The sequence below is a fragment of the Pan troglodytes genome, chromosome 19 (genome assembly GCF_028858775.2).
Source record: "Pan troglodytes isolate AG18354 chromosome 19, NHGRI_mPanTro3-v2.0_pri, whole genome shotgun sequence".
Lineage (NCBI taxonomy): Eukaryota > Metazoa > Chordata > Mammalia > Primates > Hominidae > Pan > Pan troglodytes.
In genome coordinates this window covers 51,062,411-51,075,330 of record NC_072417.2, presented here as the reverse complement: position 1 = coordinate 51,075,330, position 12,920 = coordinate 51,062,411, and the positions used below count along the sequence as shown (strand labels likewise).

Below are 12,920 nucleotides of genomic sequence, written 5' to 3'. Positions count from 1 at the left end.
TCCACTCCTCCAACCTGGCCAAAGGGCAGTCATCATCACTGGCCACTACTGACCGCAGCCTTTAGAAACTCCCCTTGAACATGCTGGGCTGACCTTCCTCTGATCACAGGCAAGGTAACCATACACTCAAGGCCAATGATCCCATCTGCTGTGGGCTGGGTCATGCTCCCAATGCTTACAGAACCTGGGAGGCAGAGGAAAACTCTGCCCATCCCATGGGACGTTACCTGTAAGCTTTGAACGCCAGAATCTTGAGGCCTATCTCTTTCTGGAAGGCTTTGTCTTCCTCTAAACCAGGAAGCTGGAGCAATTCCACCAGATTCTGTACAACAGATGCAACAAGAAAATTCATGAAGAGTAGATCTTAGGTTGAATTTTTCACAGAAGACCTTGTAAGAGCAGACGATGGTGAGAAAAAAAAAGCCCAAGGTCAATACAATGGGGAAAAGCCTGTGAAGTGACCTGGCAGCAGCCACAGCTGCTGTCACCTCCATTCCCCTCTCATCTTGGAAACAGATTTGCCCTTTACAACTCAACTCATAGCTCACCCGCCTTCAGAGACTTCTTGGCCCCTCTTAGCTGGAAGGGATCTGTTCCAGCGCTGAGCTTTTATTTTGCTTAGCATCTACTCAGATGCCTTGACTGTGTGTGTCTCACAGTCCTACTGACTGACAAACTCCCTGGGGGCCGAGATGGCATGGATTCGGGTCTCAGATGCTCTATGGCACCTGGGAGCATCTTACACAGGTGAAGTGCTCAGTGATGATCTGGGGTCACTATTCTCTGCAGATCAGCATGTCTGAGAGGTAGGGGCTCACAGCCTGTGGAACTGGTGTAAGACCTTTGTCTTTTCCCGGCTACTAACAGGTCCTGCTTGTCACAGCCCTTCCATGATACAAAGTTAAGTCATTTTGTGTCTGACACAGGCAAAGGGAAACGACAGACCCTTGCCTTCCCGGTCCTCAAGGGTCAGCTGTAAGATGATGTCATAAAGCCGGATCAGGTCCTGGGGCCGGGGGAAGCACTTGCTGTCATCCTCTGGCTGCTGCTGCAGCAGAGCCCTCTGCAGACCTTTGGCCATGCTCTCATTACGCTTGATTGCCATTGACAGCTTGATGTAAGTCAGGTAGGTGGAATGCACCACACGTCAGCTCAAGTTATACTCAGAGAAGCAGAGGAACTGGGAGGACTGGACTACAAGTTGGGGCTGACCCAGAGGAAGTGGGGGGGTGAGTTGGGGCAAGGCCACAGCAGGGCCATTTGTCCTGGGCTTCAAGGGACCCTGTAATCCCAACTACTTGGCAGGCTGAGGCAGGAGAATCACTTGAATCCGGGAGGTGGAGGTTTCAGTGAGCCGAGATAGTGCCACTTCACTGCAGCCTGGGCGACAAGAGTGAAACTCTGTCTCAAAGAAAACTAAAATAGGCTGGGTGCAGTGACTCACGCCTGTAATCCCAGCACTTTGGGAGGCCGAGATGGGTGGATCACCTGAGGCTGGGAGTTCAAGACCAGCCTGACCAACATGGAGAAACCCCATCTCTACTAAAAATACAGAATTAGCTGGGCGTGGTGGCTCATGCCTGTAATCCCAGCTACTCAGGAGGCTGAGGCAGGAGAATTGCTTGAACCTGAGAGGCGGAGGTTGTAGTGAGCTGGGATTGCTCCATTGCACTCCAGCCTGGGCAACAAGAGCGAACCTCTGTCTCAAAAATAAATAAATACATAAAATAAATACATAAAATAAATAAATACATACATAAAATAGATATGTATTTATGCAAACCATACAAAAATGTTTGGCAACCATCGCAAGATACCTGACAATGTGAAATAGTTTTATTACAACTGGCCTGACCTTCAAAGGCCTTCACAGCTCCTGCCTTCATGTTACCGTCTACTATGTTCCTCATGCACCTTCCACTCAGCACAAACAGGCTGCACTGCCTCCGAAACACATCACTGGAACCCTGCCTCTGCTCCTTTGTCCATCTGAATCACCCTCTCCACATTTCTGACCCTGTAATCCTCATCTCACTTCATGAGGCAGTTCGCTTCTCTTTTGCATTTAGCTTTCCCCGGGGTACACTGTCAGTAGCCTACTGTCTGATGTCATCAGTCAGCACTTCATCAGAGGCAATTATGTCCACAGAGCTTTTGGCTAATTACTGTCACTCCTCTTTACATGTGTGCATATGCATATCATCTTTCCCTAATGAGACTGGAAATCATGATTCATTCCCTGGAGCAGTGGTTTCCATAAGTGACCAACCCACAGACCGGTGCAAACTGGCTGCAAAAGAGCTTCCTCTGAGGAACTTATTAGAATGCAGATTCTTTGACTGCATGGGATAGGAGGATCTCATAAATCTGGGTGTAATAGGCACAGAACGTTAGGTGTAATATGGGCGGGACTCTGGACTCAGCATATCCAACAAGCTGCTGGCTGATTCCGACGATGCCGATGAATTGCCAGGTTGGGAACTGCTGCCCCCAGAGAACCTAGCAGAGAGCTCTGTACGTGGTAGGTGCTCACTACCCTTTTGTTTGGGTGTATGCCTCCTGATAATGAACTTGATTGTAACATTATTGTTGCATTATGCCTGTATTGTTTCCTTAAGTGAAGGAAGAATGCTTTTGAGTACCTAATAGGTGGCAAGCTCTGTGCCTACTTACATACATGAACTATTCCTTTTAATAACCTTTGGAAATAAAGTGGCATTTCCATTGGGCATTAGAAATCTGAAGACTTTCGTTTACAGCTGTTGCAACAGCAGAACTAGAATTCGACCTCCTACATTTCTGCTCACCAGAGGGCATGAACTGCTGGTTTGTACCTGGCTTGCAGATACCTTCTTTGGGCAGCACAATGTTCAAAATTAAAAAAACTACCAACACTTCTAAACTGGATACTTTGTATCAATATCTGGGTTTCTGGCTTCTCTTCATGGGAAAAAAACAAACAAACAAAAAGGTTTGGTGAACACTGGGGCCCACATTCCTGCCGGGCAACAGTCACATGGAGACTTTAGATGGGCACGTGCCCAGAACACACTAGAGTCCCCATCGCTCCCCATTCTCTTACATTCTATTCCCAACTAGGTTCTTATAGGCCTGGGTTTGTGCCTGTTGCACACTTATCTACTCTCTTGCTTCCCACTGGTCAGGAAGTCTGGCAAACTTAAAAGGCCTCTTTTTGTTGCTCTCTCCTGTATGGATCTCTCATCATAGAGGTGTGTGCATTTCTGACTTTGTGATTTCAATACTAAGGAAGCTGTCGGCACATTATCAAGGAAAACGGGGATCGCTGCTCCCCAACGTACACATTCTGGTGTGCCCCAGTAAAATTCTATATTCAGCCTCCAAATTAGCTGGGAAAAATGTGGCAAATCATCTACTTGCTCCAATTCAATGGTGTTTAGAAGTAAGAAGTCACTGTGAGCAGTGCCACCAAGTGGTGGAGAGACTCCATGCAGAATCGCCACCTTCAGCCAGAGAGGCTGGGAGGCCGAAGACCTCTCTCAATGCACAGGGCCATTCAGAAACTACAAACAAAATGCTTGCTCATCTCCCTAGGCCACTCCTTCCGAGGCTTTTTGAGACAAGGTCTCACTGTCACCCAGGCTGGAGTGCAGTGGCACAATCAAGGCTCACTGCAACCTCAACCTTCTGGGTTCAAGCGATCCTCCCACTTCAGCTTTTCGAGTAGCTGGGATGACTACAGGCATGGGCCACCACACCCAGCTGATTTTTTTTTTTTCTTTTTAGTAGAAATGAGGTCTCGCCATATTGCTCAGACTGGTCTTGAACCAACACATTTTTAGCTTTTTAAAAGACAGCCTTGGCCAGCCATGGCAGCTCACACTTGTAGTCACTGCACTTTGGGAAGCTGAGGTGGGCAGATAGCTTGAGCCGAGGAGTTCAAGACCAGCCTGGGCAACATGGTGAAACCCCATCTCTACAAAAAATACAAAAATTAGCTGGGTGTGATGGTGCACATCTGTGGTCCCAGCTACTGGGGAGGCTGAGGTGGGAGGATTGCTTGAGCCTGGGAGGTCGAGGCTGCAGTGAGCTGTGATTACCTCACTGCTTTCTGGCCTGGGGAACAGAGACCCTGTCTCTATTAAAAAAAAAAAAAAAAAAAAAAAAGAAACCTAAAAACAGACTGGCACTTAAAAGAGTTGTGCTTCATTTTTTGACTTTCTGTATTAATTTTGTTTGTTCCTTTCCTTAAACAAGCTGCCACTGCTGCTGATTCAACATGTTTCATTTTATACTTCTTTTTTTTTTTTTTGAGAGACAGAGTTTCGCTCTTGTTGCCCAGGCTGCAGTGCAATGGCGTCATCTCGGCTCACTGCAACCTCTGCCTCCTGGGTTCAAGCAATTCTTCTGCCTCAGCCTCCCAAGTAGCTGGGTTTACAGGCATGCACCACCACACCCGGCTATTTTGTATTTTTAGTAGAGACGGGGTTTCTCCATGTTGGTCAGGCTGGTCTGGAACTCTCAACCTTAGGTGATCTGCCTGCCTTAGCCTTCCAAAGTGCTGGGATTACAGGTGTAAGCCACTGAGCCTGGCCCATTTTATACATTTTTAATGTGTATTCTTGTTTTTGGAAAATGTGACCAGAGGACTATTAAACTCTTTTAGCATCAGTATAGCAAGGAGGTAAAAAAACAAACAACAAAACAAACAAAAAAAAACCCTTTTTGTAAAATAGGATTGAGTATCGTTGGATTGAGCACTTACCAAGCAACTCTGCCAGGCATTGGTGTCCTTCATTTAATTCTTACAAGCCTGAGTGTTCGGTATTTTAATTTTATAGGTGAACAAATAGAAGCTGAGGGTGAAGGACCTACAGCTGTCACCTTCATCTCTTCTCAACACTGCCAACTGTCCCCTTGGATCTCCCAGACAGACAACAAGGGACATCTCTGGTTTCTCGGTGCCTCCTAGAAACCTCGGGTCATTTCAAGGCATTATGCAAATGAGAAGCTTTCCTTCTCTTCACCTCATCTCCTGATCTGCACAAAAGTGACTGTAGGACCCAGTGTTGGTACCGATGTAGGCACCAATCCTCAGTTTACCACCTGCTCTCTACTTGCTTCCCTGCCATAACTTTCTAAAAGGGATGTGAGCCATGTTTAAAGTCACCTGGTCACTGGAGGGATCTTGTTCTACCCCCTGTAGTAGTACCTCTGTAGGGTAGTACCCACTGTAGGGATCTTGTTCTACATCAGTGGTTGCCAACTTTTTGGCACCAGGGACTGGTGTTGTGGAAGACAATTTTCCACGGACTGGGGGGCTGGGGAGAATGGTTTCAGGATCAAACTGTTCCACCTCAAATCATCAGGCATTAGATTCTCATAAGGAGGGCACAACCTAGATTGCTAGCATGCCCAGTTCGCAATAGGGTTTGTTCTCCTGCGAGAATGGCATGCCGCTGCTGATCTAACAGGAGGCAGAGCTCAGGTGGTAATGGGAGCAAGGGGGAGTGGCTATAAATACAGCTCACCGCTCACCTGCTGCTGTGCAGCCCGGTTCCTAACAGGCCATGGACGGTACTGGTCTGTAGCCCAGGAGTTGGGGAATCCTGCTCTACAGAGTTTCCAACCTCAGAGATGAAGCATCCCCTCTGTAAGTCAGAAAGAAATTATTCAAGTAGGAGAATTAAAACAGGATCACAGAGAGGGAGGCTGAAGAATTTGACATTCTGTGTTGTTTACTTGTATGAGGAAAAACAGCACATAGAGGCATCCACAGTATTTAATTTGTTTGGATAACAGTTACAGATAAACCCCATATACAATTACCAATACTTTTTATACAGTTCATATTTCAGTACATCAACACTATTTTATTTACACTCTATTTATATACATTAACATCTTTTTAAATTGGGATTATTGTCCATATGCTTTATATTTTTTATTCCAGTGATTTCCCTTTTAGGAATTTATCTGAGGGGAGAATACTCTGTAATTACTCCATAATTTGCAGGCAAATATCATCATAGCATTTTTTAGGATAGTAAAAAGTTATTAACAACTTATATTTGTCTCACATTAGAGGAATGGTTAAATAAAGCATGGTGTATTCATTGGATAAACTATAATGCAGTTGTTGAAAATGATTACCAGGAGTTTTTGCTAACATTTATGGGAACATGCTTATGATATGTGAACATTTTTTTAAAAACAAGACATAAAGTTGCATATACTGGAAAGAATACCTTCAATATTGAAAAAAATACTATTTAGGAAAAAGGACAGAAGAAAATCTGCCAAAATTTTGACAGTGGTTGCCTTTGTATTAAGAATATAAAAGGATTCCCTGCCTTTTTACATTTTTCTCTGCTTTCCAAAATTTCCACATGAATATTATACCTAGTAATCAGAAAAAAATACAGGGACACGCACTCTTATCCTTTACATTTCTCTCCTGTTTGGACCTCAGATTCCTCAGTAGAAAATTAAACTAGATGCCAGCCTGGGCAATATGATGTCACCCTATCTTTACAAAAAATGCACAAATTAGCCAGGTGTGGTGTTGTGCACCTATAGTCCCAGCTTCTTGGGAGGCTGAGGTTGGAGGATTGCTTGAGCCGAAGAGATCAAGGCTGCAGTGAGCTGTGATCTCGCCACTGCACTCCAGCCTGGGTAACAAAGCAAGACCCTGTCTCAAAAAAAAAAAAAAAAGAAAAAAAGAAAATTAAACTAGACAAATTCTTAGGCCTCTCTCTCTTTTTTTTTAATAGTCTTATATGAAGACTATTACTTCATTTCCTGTGTTTTGTGTTAAGATGAGCTTTAAAGCAACTCTGAAAAAGAAGAGGGTGCCTATAAGTAATTCATAGACTGTTTAAACAATAGTAGAGGATCTAAGCATAGATCCCAAGAGGTAAAGGGAATCTTTATCACTTTGGGAAATTTTACTGATAAATAGAAATTATTGTCAGTACAGTCCACAAATATGTTTTTTATCAGCCTTCTTTCCTCCCTGTCTTCATCTAGCACTGTAGCCTGTGTTCCACAGAAAATGTAGTCAATAAAATTCAACATTCTTTACTAGCTTACTCTAATTTGTGGTTGGCCATAAAGTATTCCTGGTAGAGATAATAGAGATAATATTTAACTGGCTATGAGAAAGGAAACACTACCGTATATGATACACCCCTTTTTCTACTCATTCCAACAACTACGATACAGCATGTTTCCTTCTGAAGCACGTCAGTTTTTCCCTTGAGTGACCAGTTCAAAAGATGATGACAGTTAATATCTTGTTACTACAGAATTTGTACTCAAAAAAGAAGTCTATAACCCAAGTCCAAGCCAGATTTCCTTTTCTAAAAAAAGAATTTTCCTCTAAGTTCCCCTTTTTAAATGAGCTCTTTAGCCTGGGTAATTATGCAGTGCTAGAACCGTAACTGCATGATCAAATCCAACCTTGCTTGTTTATAACAGCATTTGACAGCCTCGTGACTCTCATATAGGGAAAAAGTCTCGCCTGAAAACCCATGCTAAGCTGCATGTCTTGAGCTGTGCCAATTTGTATTCCAGGCAGCCTAAGGTTCCCATCGTGAGTTTCAGGAAGGGAAATTCATGGAGGAAGTTCACCTCTGGAAGGGTGAGGAGCAATAAATAGGGTGGGTGATGGACATATGTGACGTTTGCCACAGAGAGGCAGTCAGTATGGGCCTTGTGGTCCGGGCTCTGCTTTGGGACACAAATATAAACTGTGTGAAGTCTTATGGTAGCATTCATAACCCTGATGCTTCACCCACCTTCCCATACATTAGAGGGACAAACAGAAGGATCCCAGCTCTATGGTTCTTGATTGTTTGTCAGGTAGCAGCCAGGCATGGAGAGGGAAAAATTCTTTCTTTTCTGCTGCACTCTAGATCCTTCCTTCTCTCCTCCTTCTTCATTCTACACCACCCCCAACACATATCCCTGCACCCCGCCCATTCTTTGCTCTCTCTCCTTTCTTACACTTAACTCCTTCTTGCTCCACAGCCTAACATGCTGATTAACAGGACCCCAAAGGTTTGGGTGGGTATTAGGGGCCTTCTCAACAAAAGCAGCACACTCTTGAGCTTGTTCTTCCTTTTGTTGCCATCTCAGATAAAAAGGCCCCATGAGGGAGGAGACAGATAAGTATAGACTTGGTATTCTGATAACTCTGTGTTACATGGGATCAGATGTAAATGAGTTGTACCCTGTGGTGTTTCGTGCTCTGCTGTGTTGTCTTCTCATGGTGAGCTTTTCTGTGCCCTTATTTCATCCAGCTCTGGTTTCTGTGTTTCATGTTATTTCTCCTAGCCTCTGTAAACTCTGCAGCATACTGATAATGCTCTGGCTTTCTGATTAAAGATAAATGGCTTACTATCATCACCCCTGGCTTGAGGGCCAGCTCACATGTAACCCCTTATAGGATTCCAAAGTTGTTAAATAAATGCAGTTCTTTTTGTCATTTTGAAGCATTCAAAAATTTTTCAAGAAAAGCTATGATCATATAAATAGAAATTTTATCCAGAATGTTACAATGTAACATTTGTGAATAAATGTGTAGGTGCTGTATTTGCTCAGACTCTAGTTTGGGTTGTGTTTTCTTTTCCCTTTTTTTTTTTTTTTTTTTTTGAGACAAGGTCTCTCTCTGTCATCTGGGCTGCAGTGCAGTGGCGTAATCACAGCTCACTGCAACCTCTACTCCCAGGCTCAAGCAATCCTCCTGAGTAGCTGGGACTAGAGACACGTGCCACAATGCCCAGCTAATTTTTAGGTTTTTCTTTCACATAGACAGGGTCTCACTCTGTTGGCCAGGCTGGTTTCGAACTCCTGGACTCAAGCAATTCCCCCCACCTCAGCCTCCTAAAGTGCTGGGATTACAGGCCTGAGCCACCATACCCAGCCAGTTATATTTTCTTTTTCCTTATATAGAGTAAAATAAGGGTGAGTGACCGAGAGGTTGATGCATAGCTAGATCACCAGTTTAAATGCCTTCCCACACACCCCTTTCCTCCTGTTCCCTCTACCTACAGGTTGTAGATGAGCATGAGAGTGTGGAGCAGAGTCGGCGAGCGCAAGTCGAGCCCATCATCCTGGACAGCCGTCTCCGTGCCTTCCCCAGTGAGGAAGAGCTAGGGGAAGATGAGATGTACTACTGTTCCAAGTGTAAGACCCACTGCTTAGCAACAAAGAAGCTGGATCTCTGGAGGCTTCCACCCTTCCTGGTATGTTACAGTCCTGCCTCTGAGAGAGCAGGAATCTAGCATAAAAGAAAGAAGACATGAATAAACAGGAGGTTTTGTTATTTTTGAGAATAAGACTTTTCCTGCAGCAGTGTTTAAAACACTTTCTGTACAAGGTTTTTATGTTGAATACAGAGATGAATCTTTCTACAAATATTTGGTAGTTCCTTTTCCTAAAGAGCTTACAACCTAGAAGAAGAGATCAATCATGTAGACCAGTAACTGCAATTCAGTGTGATGTGAGAACTGCCACAAGGGGTACAACGTGGTGAATTTGAACTTCAGGAGAGGGTGAACTTCTGGCTCTGTGGAGAGAGGAAGCTCAGGCTAGCCCTTTGTGGACTCTAGAAGAGCAACTGAGCCTGGAGGCAATACCCACTGCGCAGTCAGGTGGCTGTGCCACGCTGCTGAGTTGAGTGTGTGCACAAGCACACCAGTGCACTGGGGCCTGTGTAGAGGCCTTTAGGAAACCATATTTTTGAAGTCTTTAAAAAATAATGAAGAGTAAATGTTCTGTTATATATTCCCAAACATTCACATGTATTTGACTTGTTTTTTCCATGTAAATTTTGTATCTTCAGAACGCTTTAATGCGATGTTTTCTACCTTTACTTCTCCAGATTATTCACCTTAAGCGATTTCAATTTGTAAATGATCAGTGGATAAAATCACAGAAAATTGTCAAATTTCCTCGGGAAAGTTTTGATCCGAGTGCTTTTTTGGTACCACGAGACCCGGCTCTCTGCCAGCATCAACCACTCACACCCCAGGGGGATGAGCTCTCCAAGCCCAGGATTCTGGCAAGAGAGGTGAAGAAAGTGGATGTGCAGAGTTTGGCTGGGGAAGAGGACATGCTCCTGAGCAAAAGCCCATCCTCACTCAGCGCTAACATCAGCAGCAGCCCAAAAGGTGGGGCCTGGGGGCCTTATGCAGTTGCTTTCTTGGGACTCCTGTAGGCTACATATGTTTCTCTGTCTTCTGATCTGGAACATCAGGTTGGTTGGGTGGAAGGAACCTATCTGGAATCAGACCTATCTGTATTTGAGCTATGTAAGTTTTATCAAGAGATTCAGCCTCCCTGAATCTATTTTCTCATCTGTAAAATGGAGATAATGCCAGGTTTACAGAGTTGAGAGTTTGACACATGGAGAGTAAAGCACTTCACACAGTACCTGATGTATGGTAAACAGGAATGGTAGCTGCTGTCTTGTCCCCTTATAGTGAAAGTTCTGAGGTTCCCCATCTTTCAGGGGGTCTAGAGGATCAAAACTCTTTATTTATTTATTTATTTTATTTTTTATTTTTTTGAGACAGGTTCTCACTCTGTCACCCAGGCTGGAGTGCAGTGGTGCAACACAGATCACAGCTCACTGCAGCCTCGACCTCCTGGGGTCAATCAATCCTCCCACCTCAGCCTCCTGAGTAGCTGGGACTACAGGCACGCACCACTGCACCTAGCTAATTTTTGTATTTTTTGTAGAGATGGTGCTTCGCCATGTTTCCCAGGCTGGGCTCGAACTCCTGCACCCAAGTGAACCTCCTGCTTCGGCCTCCTAAACTGCTGGGATTACAGGTGTGAGCCACTGTGCCTGGCCCAAAACTATTTTCATAAAAATACTAAGACAATATGTGCCTTTTCACTTTTATTCTCTCACAGATGTACAATGGTGTAAGAGACAACATGACATGGAATAATATCGTCACTTTGACAGTGAAGTCTGTGCTAATGTACTTTTTCATGCCTCAGTTTTAGTTTCTAATACAGGAAATATTGATAGATAAAATTCACATAAAAGTTCTAAAGGTTCTCAATAATTTTTAAAGGTATAAAAGGGGGTAGGGGTAAGAGGCTATAACCAAAAAGTTTAAAGCCTTACAGGATTTTTGTGAGACATAGAGGTAACAATGGACAGCAAGAAATTCCCAGTACCATGCCTAACAATAGGAAGTACTCAGTAAATGGTGGTCGCATTTTTTGTCTAATTTTACAAAGGAGAGGAATATGTATTTGGAAAACTCCTTACTCTTAATAATTAGATTTTTTTCAACTGAATCTGACATAAATCATCTTTCCGCTATTTTCTGAGTCCCTATAACCTACTTTACATTTTCAGGACATTGTTGCTTATAGGGACTCGGCATTGAAGAAGACAAAAATGTAACTTACTGGCTACATAATAGGAACTAAAGGGTAGCCAGTCACGACTCCCCTGTCTTTACCTTTGTGTGTACATTTGTGAAGCTAACCTCAGAGTTAGCATTTGGGGCTGGCTTACTTTGTGGCATTTGGATTTGTGAATCTTTTCTTCTGTCCTGTTCACAGGTTCTCCTTCTTCATCAAGAAAAAGTGGAACCAGCTGTCCCTCCAGCAAAAACAGCAGCCCTAATAGCAGCCCACGGACTTTGGGGAGGAGCAAAGGGAGGCTCCGGCTGCCCCAGATTGGCAGCAAAAATAAACTGTTAAGTAGTAAGAAGAACTTGGATGCCAGCAAAGAGAATGGGGCTGGGCAGATCTGTGAGCTGGCTGACGCCTTGAGCCGAGGGCATATGTGGGGGGCGGGGCAGCCAGGGCATATGTGGGGGGCGGGGCAGCCAACCAGAGCTGGTCACTCCTCAGGACCACGAGGTAGCTTTGGCCAATGGATTCCTTTATGAGCATGAAGCATATGGCAATGGCTACAGCAATGGTCAGCTTGGAAACCACAGTGAAGAAGACAGCACTGATGACCAAAGAGAAGACACTCATATTAAGCCTATTTATAATCTATATGCAATTTCAGTAAGTGGTTTATTGTATGGTTTTCGGAGAGTGGTCTGTTTTGTTCACTTGTCTTCATGTATTCATCAGCAAGTATTTTTCAGGTCCTGCTTATTTCCTAGCATTGAGCTTAGTGATAGAGAAAGTTAACATAGAAATCTGGGCCTGCCCAGGTGTGGTGGCTCACACCTGTAACCCCAGCACTTTAGAAGGCTGAGGCAGAAGGATCGCTTGAGCCCAGGAGTTTGAGACCAGCCTGGGCCCCATCTCTACAAATAATTTTAAAATGGAGCGAGGTATGGTGGCATTGCCTGTGGTCCCAGCTACTTGGAAGGCTGAGGCAGAAGGATCACCTGAGCCCAGGAGGCCAAGTCTTTAGAGAGTTGTGATCACTCGACTGCACCCCAGCCTGGGTGATAGAGCAAGCCCCTGTCTCAAAATAATAATAATAATAGTAATTACATTATAAAATGATTGTTTATCCACACAAGACTTGGAGCTTATGACTTTTGTATTTTGCTTTTTGCTTATTTTGGTTTTAGAGAAAGTTAGAGTGTTCTAAAATATTTTCTCACCTACTGATCATTTACATGATCACTGTTCTCCTGCTCAGATCCTAGTGCTATACCCTAGCCATAGTACAGTTAACTACTAACATACATCCACTCTCTTATCTCTTACAGTGCCATTCAGGAATTCTGAGTGGGGGCCATTACGTCACTTATGCCAAAAACCCAAACTGCAAGTGGTACTGCTACAATGGCAGCATCTGTGAGGTAAACATTCTCAATCTTTGAATGAAAGTTAGAAACAGAATATCAACAGAACTGGGGAACATTTGTTGAAATAATGGACTATCTCTTGAATAGGAAATAGATATTTCTGTTAGAATCAATATATAGATGCTGTCAGTATTA

The 12,920-nt window shown here is 43.9% G+C and overlaps 2 protein-coding genes across 3 annotated transcripts in view; both read left to right on the top strand.

Moving 5' to 3' along the window:
* Window positions 1-12,920, top strand: part of LOC129137592 (coiled-coil domain-containing protein 144A-like) — a 104,647-nt gene that overhangs the window by 88,548 nt on the left and 3,179 nt on the right. The window contains exons 13-17 of one of the 2 annotated variants that reach the window (XM_063798898.1): window positions 9,036-9,227; window positions 9,866-10,154; window positions 11,569-11,806; window positions 11,838-12,024; window positions 12,687-12,779. In XM_063798898.1, coding sequence (XP_063654968.1) covers window positions 9,036-9,227; window positions 9,866-10,154; window positions 11,569-11,806; window positions 11,838-12,024; window positions 12,687-12,779 — 999 coding nt within the window. Of the gene's footprint in view, window positions 1-9,035; window positions 9,228-9,865; window positions 10,155-11,568; window positions 12,025-12,686; window positions 12,780-12,920 lie in introns of both variants that reach the window. The other variant, XR_010152975.1, reaches the window with a different exon arrangement.
* LOC101059882 (protein FAM106B) lies at window positions 1,136-4,150 on the top strand. Its single transcript, XM_063798903.1, has one exon. It carries the CDS (start codon window positions 1,885-1,887, stop codon window positions 2,350-2,352), a length of 468 nt encoding a protein of 155 aa, XP_063654973.1. The 5' UTR covers window positions 1,136-1,884; the 3' UTR covers window positions 2,353-4,150.

Coding starts and splice junctions, on each gene's coding strand:
- LOC101059882 (XM_063798903.1), top strand. CDS start 1,885: ATGTTACCGTCTACTATGTTCCTCATGCACCTTCCACTCAGCACAAAC.